Raw genomic sequence first — 13222 nt, forward strand, 5'->3', positions numbered from 1 at the left:
GGGGGGGTGATGCTTGTGGACAGTAGGGTTGTACACTAGACATAAATAGGAAGCAAACTCAGGAGAAGGAATGACCTCTCACAAATATATATTGAATAAATTGTTTCAAATAACCCTGCCTCATTAAATCATTGAGCTTGGTGTTTTGCTTTCAAAAATAGGTTATAGAAGAAGTCTAAACTGCAGAAAATAAAAACATCCAAGCTGCCTTTTAAGGATACCTTGGAATATCTGTCTATTTTTTAACCATCGGACCCTAGTTTACGACAAAAACAACACAATGGACGGCAGCTCCTTTGCCGCGTGGTTTTTAGAGCCATGTAAGGATTAGAGGGGCTGGTCGATAGCAACCACCATAGCAACCATGACGGTCAAGTGACTGGATGCAGCCCCGTTGAAAAAAGTAGAATACCACCCTACACACTGAGGAGAATAATGATATTTAAATTATTATGACCATGAAGTCTTTATTTGCATGGGTTTACATTTCGTTCTGTGTAGCATGGAAAAATCGGAGAAACACTCCCATTCAGAATGCATTGGTTTACATTTCGTTCTTTGGAGCACAGTTATTTTTATTTATTTATTTATTTTCAGTTTTTGTGGAGGTGCTTCAAAGATGCTAATTTTTCTGCAATAATCCAAAATCCAATGGAAAAACCTGTTGGCTTTTTGTCAAGGGAAACCCAGGTCGACGCTCACTTCCGGGTTGGCCAACATACGTCATCCCTCCACCACTCTATACTGTAAAAACACATGTTCAAGTTGAATGATAATGCATGAATCTATTCATGCTATTCATGACAATTATTTTGGCCATGGTGGATCCAGATCTGTTCCGGAGCATTTCTGCACCTCGGGCAACAGCGCAGGGTTGCCAGGTCCTGCCTGCAAAAAACGTCCTGCCCACATACCGTTCAAAATCCACCCAAAATGTCCTAGAAGCAGCCCAAGTTGTTGTTTTAGCAGCGAAATGCATTGTGTGTGTGTGTGTGTGTGTGTGTGTGTGTGTGTGTGTGTGTGTGTGTGTGTGTGTGTGTGTGCTAACACGCTATTTTATGTTGAAATGCAACATAATCCAGTGTTCACGAAAACATACACTGTCAACGTATGCTTTTGGCGACTGGGTTGGCTCTCAGATAAACGTGTTTCACGTCACAGGGTTTGGGAGGAAGGGGCGGGCCTTCTAAGGGGGGGGTTCCGGGGGTTTCCTTCCGGGCGGGAGTTTTGGTTGTTGTAGTTTTCCGGTGGAGCTGTGCCTGCCTGTCCGATTGTGGAATCCAATAAACCTGCTATCAAGCTTACTTCGCTCAATACCTCGCCTGTGGTTATTACAATATCATTAAAAGTTACATAAAGTAACGGTTTAATAACACAAACGCAGGAAACACGTGAGCTGCTAGTTTAGCGAAAGCAGCGTCCCTAGCAACCTGACGTCGTTGAAACATGCGAGCGAGCCGATTAAATCTTCCTAATAACTATAAAACTAAAGATCAGACACAATCACTGACTGAAGATTATGCTAGTAAAAAGTATGTTTCTCGCTAGAAATGTTATTAGAAACACGTTTAACGGTGAATCGATCCTAAAATATTGCATTTCCCATTCAGATAATAAAGATTAATAAAGATCATACACATTCACTGACTGAAGATTATGCAAGGAAAATGTAAATTTCTCGCTAGAAATGTCATTAGAAACACGTTTAATGGTGTATCTGTCCTAAAATATTGAATTTCCCATTCAGATAATAACGATTAATTGTTGTGTTGGTGCTATTCCCCCATTCATTTCGAATGGAGAAGGACGCGTGCTCAGGGTGACGCTTTGGTCAGGCAAAGCGTGACCCTGAACACGCCTTGCGATGTGGACAGACGTATCTATTTTACGCCTTGGCGTGATACCGGGAGAGGGTTAGCTAGGCGCGTCCCGAGCAACCACGAGCGTCCACGAGCGGCCCCGAGACTTCAGAATGTCGTTATTTGCATGACCGCTAGAGGCGCTACATTTTGATACGCTCCAGTGGGTCGTAATTTGGGGCGGTACAAACGACCTATGCGGTCGTATTTTCTAGGAGGATAGGCTGTTTCAGACAATTAACGTGCTCCACATAACGCTACGAGAGAGAGAGAAAGAGAAAGAGGGAGGGACAGAGAGAGAGAGAGGCTTCAGAAAGGGTGTGCGCAGATAGTACAGTGCATGTTACGGTTGCGGGTGCAGGCAGGCAGGTAGGACCCAGACGCAGACGGTTTAGGGAGAACAGAGCTTTATTTTCGCCTAAAGGCTAAGGCAAGGAACCAGGGAACTCAGGTGACAACAGGGAACAGGTAACACGCAGGACGAACAACCACAATGATAGCACAAGGAACAAAGGAAAGACAAGGGCTTAAGTAACAAACACAACGAGGAACAGCTGAGACACATTAGGGGAGGGAACAGTAATCAACACAGGAGGGAAACACACCAAAACACGACAGACCATGACAGTACCCCCCCCTTAAGGGTCGACTCCCAGGCGACCCACGACAAGCAAAAAAAACGAAGAAAGTCAAACCCAAAACGGGTGGGTGGAGGGGCGCCAGGAGGGGGGAATCAAAAAAAAATAAATGGACTGGGGCAGAGCGGAGGGACGTCAGGCGGGCGGCCAGAAAACTGCCCCAGGGCATGGCAGGGAGCCTCAGGCGGACGGCCTGGGGGGCAAGCAGAGGCAGAGTGAAGGCGGAACCCTTCAGGAGGCCGGCGGCAAGGACGATGAGGGCTCAGTCCCTCAGGAGGCCTGCAGCGGCAAGGAAACCCCTCTGAAGGCCAGCAGTGGCGAAGGCGGAAACCTTCAGTAGGCCGGCGAAGGCGAGGTAGAGGGCGGGTCCCCTCAGGAGGAAGGCGAGGTGGAGGGCGGGTCCCCTCTGGAGGAAGGAGAGGTAGAGGGCGGATCCCCTCTGGTGGAAGGCCAGGTAGAGGGTGGGTCCCCTCTGGTGGAAGGCCAGGTAGAGGGCGGGTCCCCTCTGGTGGAAGGCCAGGTAGAGGGCGGGTCCCCTCTGGAGGAAGGCCAGGTAGAGGGCGGGTCCCCTCTGTAGGAAGGCCAGGTAGAGGGCGGGTCCCCTCTGTAGGAAGGCCAGGTAGAGGGCGGGTTCCCTCTGGAGGAAGGCCAGGTAGAGGGTGGACCCCCTCTGGAAGGCAAGGTAGAGGGCTGGTCCCCTCTGGAGGTGGGCCAGGTAGAGGGCGGGTCCCCTCTGTAGGGGTGCTATCATTCTGTTACGGTTACGGTCAACGGCCAAAAGACTTGTATGCCCCCCCCCCCCCCCCCCCCCCTTAAATAAATACTATGGCAGAATTATTATTATTATTATTCTCATTCAACTTGAACATGTGTTTTTACAGTGGAGTGGTGGAGGGATGACGTATGTTGGCCAACCCGGAAGTGAGCGTCGCCCTGGAATCCCTCGACAAAAAGCCAACGGGTTTTTCCATTGGATTTTGGATTATTGCAGAAACATTTGCACCTTTGAAGCACCTCCTCAAAAACTGAAAATAAATAAATAAATAAAAATAACCGTGCTCCAAAGAACGAAATGTAAACCAATGCATTCTGATGGGAGTGTTTCTCCGATTTTTCCATGCTACACAGAACGAAATGTAAACCAATGCAAATAAAGACCTCATGGTCATAATAATTTGAATATCATTAATCTCCTGAGTGTGTAGGGTGGTATTCTACTTTTTTCAACGGGGCTGCATCCAGTGGGAGCGTGTCTATGTTCCCCGGGTCCTATGTTCCCCGCTTTTCCCAAAAAGGGTCCTATGTTCCCCGATATGTATGTGACCGGGGAACATAGGACCCTTTTTAAAAAAAAGGGTTCTATGTTCCCTGGTCTGTTACTTTTTCCATCATTACTGCCAAATTCCGGCCGAGATAACTACCATTGCATGTCTTTACCTTTTGTGGAAGGGGGAGGCGCACAGAGCTTTTGGCCGTGATATTATTTATACAATTATATTATATTATATACTATCATATAAAGAGCTACGGGAATCGCAAACGGCAACAATCACTTTATCCTCCATGCTGCAGTTCACCCCGGACTGCACTGCACTGAGTTGGCCGGTTGAACGCTGATTGGCTGTTACGTTACACATGTCACTCAGTGGCCACGCTGTTGAACGCCGATTGGCTGTCATCACGCGAATATCGCGTCAAAGTTTCAATATTTTTAAAGATTGATAGATTGCGGGGAACATAGGACCCTTTTCTGGGAAAAGGGTCCTATGTTCCCCACTTTTCCCGGTATGTATGGCTACAGGGGAACATAGGACCCTTTTCAGGAAAAACGGGGAACATAGGACCCGGGGAACATAGGACCCGGGGAACATAGGGATGACCCCCATCCAGTCATTTGACCGTCATGGTTGCTATGGTGGTTGCTATCGACCGCCCCCCTCTAATCCTTACCATGGACATATTAAAAAATTGACAACGGAATCAAAAATGGCGCCTATTCATTCCTATGTAAACTGCTCAGTGGCGCAGGGCAACATCAAGGAGAGATATGCTTCCGCAACATGGGTCTATGGCTACGCCCTACTTCATGACGTACCGGATGCAGAAATATTCTTGTTTTTTAGCATTGTTAGCATTGTACCATCATAAGCGAGAGGTCTGAGCGATAGCAGTCGCATTGTTTACCGACCATCGAGGTAATCCCCCGATGATTCTATATGTTTAACAATTATTATTTTTGATTAGTTTGCCACTTTTTGACTTTATAAGAAAAGCACCTTGTATATACCTTTTTGGATGTTAAAACAGAAATAATTACCACTCGTTCTTTAATATATTTCGGTTTCTGAAACGAGAATCAAATGCCCAACATATACACAGACCCATCAGCTGGTGTACCCAGGGAACTCACAAGGTGTTAGGAAGCAAAGTAGTCTGAAATGACCCCACATGGTATCATGGACCCATTATGTGTGGGTGCAATAAATAAGACAGATATGATGGTGGCGGTGCCAGCCCCATGTCAGGTTTCAAAAACAAGTAATACTGAAACTGAATCTCAAACTTCATCCTGAAATGTATTTATCATGAAATATTGTACAGGGAGAGGGCTGTGGCCGCAATCGATGGAGGAGGCAGTCAGGTGTGCAGGAAGACAACAAAAGGAGTATGGACAGGGAATTTTTTTATCTAAACATTCAGAGGAAATCAGGCCAACTGTAGGCCTATGTAAATACATTTAAAGATGTCTAGGATAGTATAAATGATAACTGTAAATGGCAGGTGTACTTTGCTTTTGATGGAGCCATAATGTTATATTAATAAGCATTTTATTGATGGGCACCTTTCAGGCCACTTAAGCACACCTTACATGCATAATTAATAAAATATTAAAAACACTTGGGTGAGGCGTGTTTGTCACTTATGGGATAGAGCTGGAGTAACGGAATAAGATGCAGCTGGGCAGGGCGCTGAGAAGTGATGCATGAGGCATGATGGTGGCACGGCAGATAATCAGGGGAGCATGATGGACTGGGATCTGATGAGGAAACAAAGATTTTCTAACTTAAGATAAAATATACTCTGAAGTTTCCAGTTTCTGCAAACAGAAGAGAAGGGGTTTAGTTAAGGCCTTGTATCATTAATAAGCTAGACTGTGACAATCAACAAACAAAAAAATAAAACTAAGTCTGTTACGTATTTTAAGAACATAAGATGCCTCCACATAGCCTCTAGGAAGCAGATTCAAACACACAAGCTGTATTACCCTCACAGAACCACTAGGACGCAGGACCAAACATATAAGACGTAAATACTATACATAGCCACAAGGGGAGCAGGACCTTACTGAAGGCTGCAATAGCTGCTCCATCCACAGAAGGCAGCACCTCAGACAAGTGAGGAAGCCGAGGCTAATACGTCACGCCGGCTCCGCCCACTGCTGTGGGCCGCGTGGATTTGAAACAAAACAGACAACGCCACCAGTAAACAAGCTAGAATCTTCTCGCTGCTAGTAGACATACACTCTAAAAAGTCATTCAGGGCCTCAGTATATATCACAATAATAAAAAAGTATATTATCTTAATAAAATCTCTGAAAATCACAAAACTGATTATTTGAGTTGGACATATCAAAATAAATGCTTAAAAATCCAACAGTTAATTTTGAATCATATTTGCATCTATTATTTAAGTTTATTTAAGAAAAGAAATTGGTATTTGACAAACAAATTATAATTTTAAGATATCCATAATATTTTAAGTAAATACCAGTCAGAATATTTGAGTATGGAGCACTCATACCAATCGGTTTCAAGAACTTTAATTATTACTCACTCTAATTCAATAGTCTTCATCTCTAACAACAACTTAAGAAATTTAGTAGTTTTTTAAGCAGAACGTCATGCCACAATTTGCGCGCAAAAACTGTGGAATCATGGGATATCTATTCTACCCTGCTTTTTGCATGAAGCTAGCAACAGAACACTCTGAGACGCCCGGTGAAAATCACTTGGAGGACTCCATACGCCGGTAAGTAGAGCACTAGCAAATTGTAATTAAATTGCGACCCTGTCTTCCCGCACATAAACTTTATTGTTTGTTTTTCTATATAATGTCAGCACCATGCTGTTGTACATATGCTAACTTCGTTAACAGATTCCTAGCCACCAAACTGCTCAGCTAACATACAGTTTATACAGCTAACGTCACCAAAATGGGTGTAAAATGACTAATTTATTCGTATTTTAGCATTAACAGTAGGCCGAGGCTTTCCTGAACGTGTAGGTCTATCATTTATGTGACTTCTCTCCCACTCGCGAGGGAAACTGGTTTGTCTGCTTCCCTGCAGAAATGTTCCTCCTGTTTAACGTTGCTGTTAATGGGGCTTTGGAGCTAAGTCTGTAGCACGAAATTTGTGGTCATGGGAGACTTTTATGTTTTTATTGTTTAGATTTGTTCTCTGCTCCCACACGCTGGCGTCATTAGTGTGGATGCCTGAGAGCATTCGACTTGTAAAATTCTTTTACCGTTTTTAAACTATCACAGCTTAAAGTTGAGCAGGTTTTTACTCCAAATCTGCGTTTAACATTGGTGTGTATTGCGCCTGCAACGGCTGAAAAGGCGCGAGTGAAAGGCGCGCCGTACCATAGGAAAACAATGATTTTGCTAGCGACGCTTTTGCCTTCAGTGTGCACGGCCCCCTACACGATCAGGGAAGCCTCGTGCTACTGGTGGTGGTGAAACGGATCAGTGTGTCCACGGTTCGGTTCAGATAACCGTTTTGGGCCTCGGTTTCGGATACGGTTCGGATTAGGATCATGTCCGTGATAGTAAAAAGGCAGACTTTTTTTTGACGGAGGGTTTGGGGGAGAAACACAAAAATGAATGAGACCCACAGGCTATTTGCAATGTGTTAATTGACTGCAATCAGACAACTTGCAAGGCTTTTTTGTGCAATAAATGTTCCCTAAATGCATTTGAAAACATGGTGCACTGAGTGTAACATGTAAGGGATAACGGCCGACGAGGCTTAGAACTCTGGCGACGAGCGCAGCATGAAGCCAGAGTTGCCTCTACCTGTCCATTATTTCCATCGAACCGGTCGACCTCGAAGGCCGTTATCCCGCTTATCACCCGTTTGTATTTATCTCCCGTATATTTAGAATATAATTGTATCAATTACTTTCTTTAAATTTAGGAATCGTGCGCTTGAACTTCAGAAAACAACCTATTACAGCTACCGTTGGGCTGAAGGGAGGGGCGGGAAAAGTCTCATTGGCTCGGGCAGCACTGGAGAGAATGCATTCCGCTGGGTCCTAAACACCCTTTTGTATCGGACGTAGGCTACAGTAGGCAAAATCCGCTACATAAGGCAATGCCTTCATGAAACCGAAATCCGCGGATCTCCAGAATGCTCCGAACTGTGGTAAACGAACCGAACGGATTCGGATACAATTCGAATCCGCTGCAGGCCTAGGTTTGGCCGTAAATCTACTTTCTCTGTCGGGAGGTTTCTGCCATTAATTAATGCATCATTTTGATAGATCTGTCTTATAAAACATTTAATGTACATGAATGGAAATGGTATTAAATCAGTCTTTTTGCTCCGTATTGTAACACTGTTTTTGTATCATCCTTTTTAAGGTGTGCCTCATGAGATGGCAATGCAAACTCTGCACATTTGAGGATTCTTCAAGAGGGGAGCTTCTCAAGCATTATCGCGTCAAGCACGGTACTTTTGGTCGTGGCTATTCTGTACCCTGTCTTCATTTAAGCTGTCCTTGCTCCTTCAAGACTTGGGGTGGCCTGCGTACACACTTGTCTAGATCCCACAATTCACAGGAAACTGAAGAGTGTGAAGGTGTGCAATCTTTCAGATGTCAAATTTGCAACTCATTTTATCCTAGTACAAAAGACTATTTTCAGCATATTAATTCCCACTTGAAAAGACATGAAACCATAGAATGTGCTTTTAACGGATGTGATTTCAAGACAAACATATATGGGACTTATGCAACACACAGAAGTAGAAAACACAAGTCACAAAAATATCATCTCTTCCATTAGACATACTTGATACAGGAATACAGCAGTCTTTCAAGGCAGTTTATCCAACACAAACCTCTGTGAATTTGACCAATGTGGCCATACTCCATGGAACTAAATATGCTGCTGGGATGGTTTTGCCTTATGGGTCAACTGGTGGTATATCTGATTTTGTTATGATTTCACAGATTGTTATTGTCGATGGCAGTGTCAGTTTCATTGTGAAAATGCTTAACAGCTGGTATGATGAACATTTTAGGGCATTTATGTTAGACCACTCTGGGAAAATGACCCTGGTACAGCAGAGTGAACTTGGGGACACATATCCCTTGACAGCATATTTTGTGGAAGGAAAACTCATGGTGACATTGAAACGTCACATTATTTGCCAGTGTTAGGTGATGAGTTTGACTCTTTAATGTCTAACACCTTGCTTCCTTCCTTCAGAGTAATTTCTTTCTCTTTCTGTCAAGATGGAGTTCGTTGCATTGAAGGTTATTATAGAACAACGGAGTGAGAAGCTTACACTGTCCTCAGTAAATACACAGCACTGTAGAACAGCTACATGAGACAGTAAAAGAGACATTTGGACTCATTGAGGATTTTACCCTGCATTACCTGGATGAGGACTTTGGTGATAACTTCACTCTGCATTCTACCAACCAGATTAAACACAAGGGGACAATCAAAGTGGTGATGATTCCATCGGTAGTTCTTACATTGACTGCTTTGACTGAAAACCAGACAGATATAATGAATGACAGTTTAAGCTCTGCTACTGATGCAACGCCAGATTCCCAGACAGATGCCTCATCAGTGTCTTCACAAGACATCCTATCCCCACGTAGAAGCCCTCAGACGACAACATGGCCAAATCAAATCATCATTCCACTTTTCTCTGTGGCAACAGAGACAGTACTGATGAATGCCAATGAAGAGTTTGTCAAAGATCGTACTGTGCTGAACAATTCTCGGATCCGATCTGAAATCATGTCAAAATTAGCTGACTACATGTACAGCTACACACCCTACCCCACAGGCCTTCAGATAGGTGAGGTGGCAGAGGCTTTAGTCAGAAAGCATCCATGCCTGACAGAGCTAGGCAGTCGTAATGGCTGGCTTGGATGGATGTACAGTCTTAAATACAAGATGGGAAATTACAGGTCGAAGCTCCGAAGCCTTGGATTTCCTGAGGTTGTCTGCAACTCACTTAAGAACAAGCACCCGGATGACAGGTCTGCTGCAAAGAATATAAAGAAAGCACGGAAAGGAGAAGTGGTGTTTCTCCCACACTATCCTGCGGGAGACAGTAAGGAACAACAAGAGCTGGACCGAAACCAACTAATCACTGAATCAAAGAAGAGAGAGAGCACAGTCGTCAAGGACTTGATGTGCAGAACTTTTGCACATAGGAGACATGAGGTTGTCACCCTACAGATGAGCATCAGTGACATCAAGGACAGATGGCCCGCCTTGTTTGATGTCTCGCAAGTGAGTAATTGGAATTGTTGTTACAGAGTGGTCAACACATATTGTGGACTGAACCTGCATGTTTCACAGTTACACACTCATTAGTTAGACCTGTGTCATCTAATGCATTCAAATACAACAGCTCTGCCACATATACATTTTCAGTTTTTGTTGACATTGTCAGAAAAGTGATTATTATACTTTGTTTATTATTGAGGTTGTAGTGGGTGGTGCTGGAGTGCAATACATTGAAAAGTGTTCCTAATATTTTGTCCCCCTCAACGTATGTTAATGGATGGACAAAAGTATAAGGACACCGCTCAATATAATGCACTCCAATAAACATTATCCACAATGTCCTCAATGATAAACAAAGTATAATAACCACCTTTTTGACAATCTCAACAAAAACTGAAAATGTATGTGTGGCAGAGCTGTTGTATTTGATTGCATTAGATTGCACAGGTGTACCTAATCAAGTGGTTGGTGACTGTACATCCTATTAAAAATGATAATGGAACAGTCTTGCATCCTATTCATCTCAGTATGGACTTACGTGTTTGCTGAATGACAACAGATGAGTCACCAGTTCTTTTTTTTCTTTTCTCATCTCTCTCTTTCAGGTTAGCGCAGAGTTTCAGAGGATCACCACACTGAATCTTGAGCCAAAATTCATGGCAATGTTGGACTTCTATACACCTAAACTGCTGTCCTTGTTTCAAACGAAGAAAGGTGCTGCAGGAGAGAGACATCGGGCACAAATGAGTGTTCTACTTAAGGTATTAAACCTGTCTCATTCACGTTTCTCTCCTTTAAGCTAATTACCATCAATAATTACATATTCATATCCTAATCAGATAACTTATCTTTATCCCCACCGACTCTCTCTTATGCCTTCTCCTATCCTCAAGCCTTCCTTAACAGTTCTTGCTTTTTCTTCCTTAGTTTTCTGTCCCTCAATCTCTCACATCCTCTGCACACCATTTTACATGTTTTGGTTTATTCTTACATCACCACACTCCAACTCCAGTTAAATTTTTCTAACGTAAATTCTATTGAAAGCTTTGACTCAAGTCAAGTTTGCCTCTGCTTGAATGTGTAGTTTTGCATTGTATTAACATTTTGAGGCTTTCTGTTCTGCAGAGTGGAATCCCCATTCAACAGACCCGTGAGGTTGTCATCCGATGTCTCATCAATCATTTGGGAGAAGATGCCAGTGCCTTGTTCAAGGACTTTGAGGTTAGTATAATACTTAATAGTTTTCATGATTTTTAACAACGTAATCATGGGTGACCATAGAGTTCCTGCAGTACGTTTGTTTTTTCCTTACCGCACACAAAGAAGAAGCAGCTTTCATAGTGTAAACCAGCTGTGGACATCAGATACTGTACGAGTCAATTTTGTTTGGAGAGAGAAATTAATTATATGGAAGCATTAATTAGTTATTTTGTCTGTGAGATCAAAATCAAATTTGGGACCACCACAGTAGTATTGTTTAGTTTGTCCACTTTATGTCCTGCTATGCTCTTATGTTGGTAGGTGGTATTTGTCTTGCGACATGCAGGTTGAGAGTGAGTTCTAAACTCAAGTTATCTTTACAATGTCTGCAGGATGCTGCTGATGGATCTGCCAGTGTTCAAGAGGAGTTGGCAGAAGAGGTCATGAAGATTTACCTGCTGCGGAAACAAGATGGGTCATTGGATGTTGGGATTGTCATTGAGGGCAACACTGTCCTCAGCAGTCTTGGAGATGTTAGCAGGGCCTGCTGCTATCTCTTGGGACTGATGTACGTGTTAGATCTGCAATACCCCAAGAACCTCAAACATAGTTTTGAGGTATTCCAGAAAGTACTGCTGGAGCTGGATTCTGGAAACCTTTCCAACAAGGTTCAGAGACTAAAGAATTACCTCTGTATGTAGCGACTGGCTACTGTTCAGCAAGATGCTCTCTTAGTGAGGGATTTTTTCATTGGCAAGTCTGAAGTTTAGCTGATGTACTGTTGTCTTAATGTTTACATAAGACTTAAGGTTTCCATTCATAGTGAAATTGCATGTTGGACTGTTCTTGTTTTCTGATGTGGAACTTTAATGTGAAATATCACTGTTTTTGGTGCATTTCTGGAGGATGCAAAATGTTGTCCTTGGTGCATTTTAGACATGCTAAATGTCATTCTTCTGTTCAGACCAACCAGACCAGTCACACCCCCTGAGGGACTCATTATGGCTCCTGGTCACCGCCTGGTAGAGAGTTCAGTTAAAGCAACAAAAAGAAAACAGATACATATGGAGGATGTAGCTATTTGTCTTTACTCAGACCCAGGAAGTGAAACATAAAGACAAGAAAGACTAGTATAAGTATATTCATGTAAAGATGCTTTAAAAGAGTTTTGATTGGTTTGGCAATGCACTTTGACTGTTGGAACTTGCAACTCAATTAGCTGAATGTAATTATAGTTATTGTATAACATGGTAGACATTTATTCATTCTTGGTGCATTCAGCCTGATGCTCACATGGACACTGTCACATGCTCACTGGCGAGATTAAACCATGTTAAAATAAAATAGATAATATACCATGAGTTGTAATGCCAGTTGAGATTTCCTGGTTGAGACCCCTTATTAAGAGTTCAACTGTTTTTATAGCATGGACATTTTAACATGTCATTTGCAAAGATAAACTGTTGGATTTAAACTTCATGGACATTTTAACATGTAATTTGCAAAGATAAACTGTTGGATTTAAACTTGATTAGATTAGATTAGATTAGATTCAATTGAGGGGGTCTCAACCTGGAAATCTCAACTGGCATTACAACTCATGGTATATTATCTAGTTTCTTTTAACATGGTTTATTCTCGCCAGTGAGCATGTGACAGTGTCCATGTGAGCATCACGCTGAATGAACCAAGAATTAATAAATGTCTACCATGTTATACAATAACTATAATTGCATTCAGCTAATTGAGTTTGGATTTAAACTTGATGATTTATAATTGTCAAAACAGACAAATAAATGTTTACTTAAAAATGTTGATGTGTGTAGAATTGCTTTGTTTATTATTTTGTTTCATATATTGACTTGAAGTACTCATAGATTAAAGAGTAAATACTTAAAAAATAAGTTAATGTAACATATTTATTCTGATATTTGATAGTCCAGTATGAATTACATTATGTTAAAAAAATTAAGTAAATGTATCAGATTTTTT

The 13222-nt window shown here is 42.5% G+C and overlaps 1 protein-coding gene across 1 annotated transcript; it reads left to right on the forward strand.

Moving 5' to 3' along the window:
• The first annotated feature begins 9194 nt into the window (after nucleotides 1-9194).
• LOC132468273 (uncharacterized) lies at nucleotides 9195-13014 on the forward strand. Its single transcript, XM_060065999.1, has 4 exons — nucleotides 9195-10033; nucleotides 10636-10791; nucleotides 11156-11251; nucleotides 11623-13014. Exons 1-4 carry the CDS (start codon nucleotides 9239-9241, stop codon nucleotides 11929-11931), a joined length of 1356 nt encoding a protein of 451 aa, XP_059921982.1. The 5' UTR covers nucleotides 9195-9238; the 3' UTR covers nucleotides 11932-13014.
• Nucleotides 13015-13222: the final 208 nt, after the last annotated feature.

The sequence above is a fragment of the Gadus macrocephalus genome, chromosome 11, assembly GCF_031168955.1.
Source record: "Gadus macrocephalus chromosome 11, ASM3116895v1".
NCBI classification, from domain to species: Eukaryota; Metazoa; Chordata; class Actinopteri; order Gadiformes; family Gadidae; genus Gadus; species Gadus macrocephalus.

What these genes read in the sequence shown, in the direction of transcription:
- LOC132468273 (XM_060065999.1), top strand. Translation starts at nt 9,239, where the DNA reads ATGATTCCATCGGTAGTTCTTACATTGACTGCTTTGACTGAAAACCAG. An exon ending in AAATGAGTGTTCTACTTAAG is followed by an intron (nt 10,792 to 11,155) that starts GTATTAAACCTG and finishes TCTGTTCTGCAG; the next exon opens with AGTGGAATCCCCATTCAACA. An exon ending in CCTTGTTCAAGGACTTTGAG is followed by an intron (nt 11,252 to 11,622) that starts GTTAGTATAATA and finishes CAATGTCTGCAG; the next exon opens with GATGCTGCTGATGGATCTGC.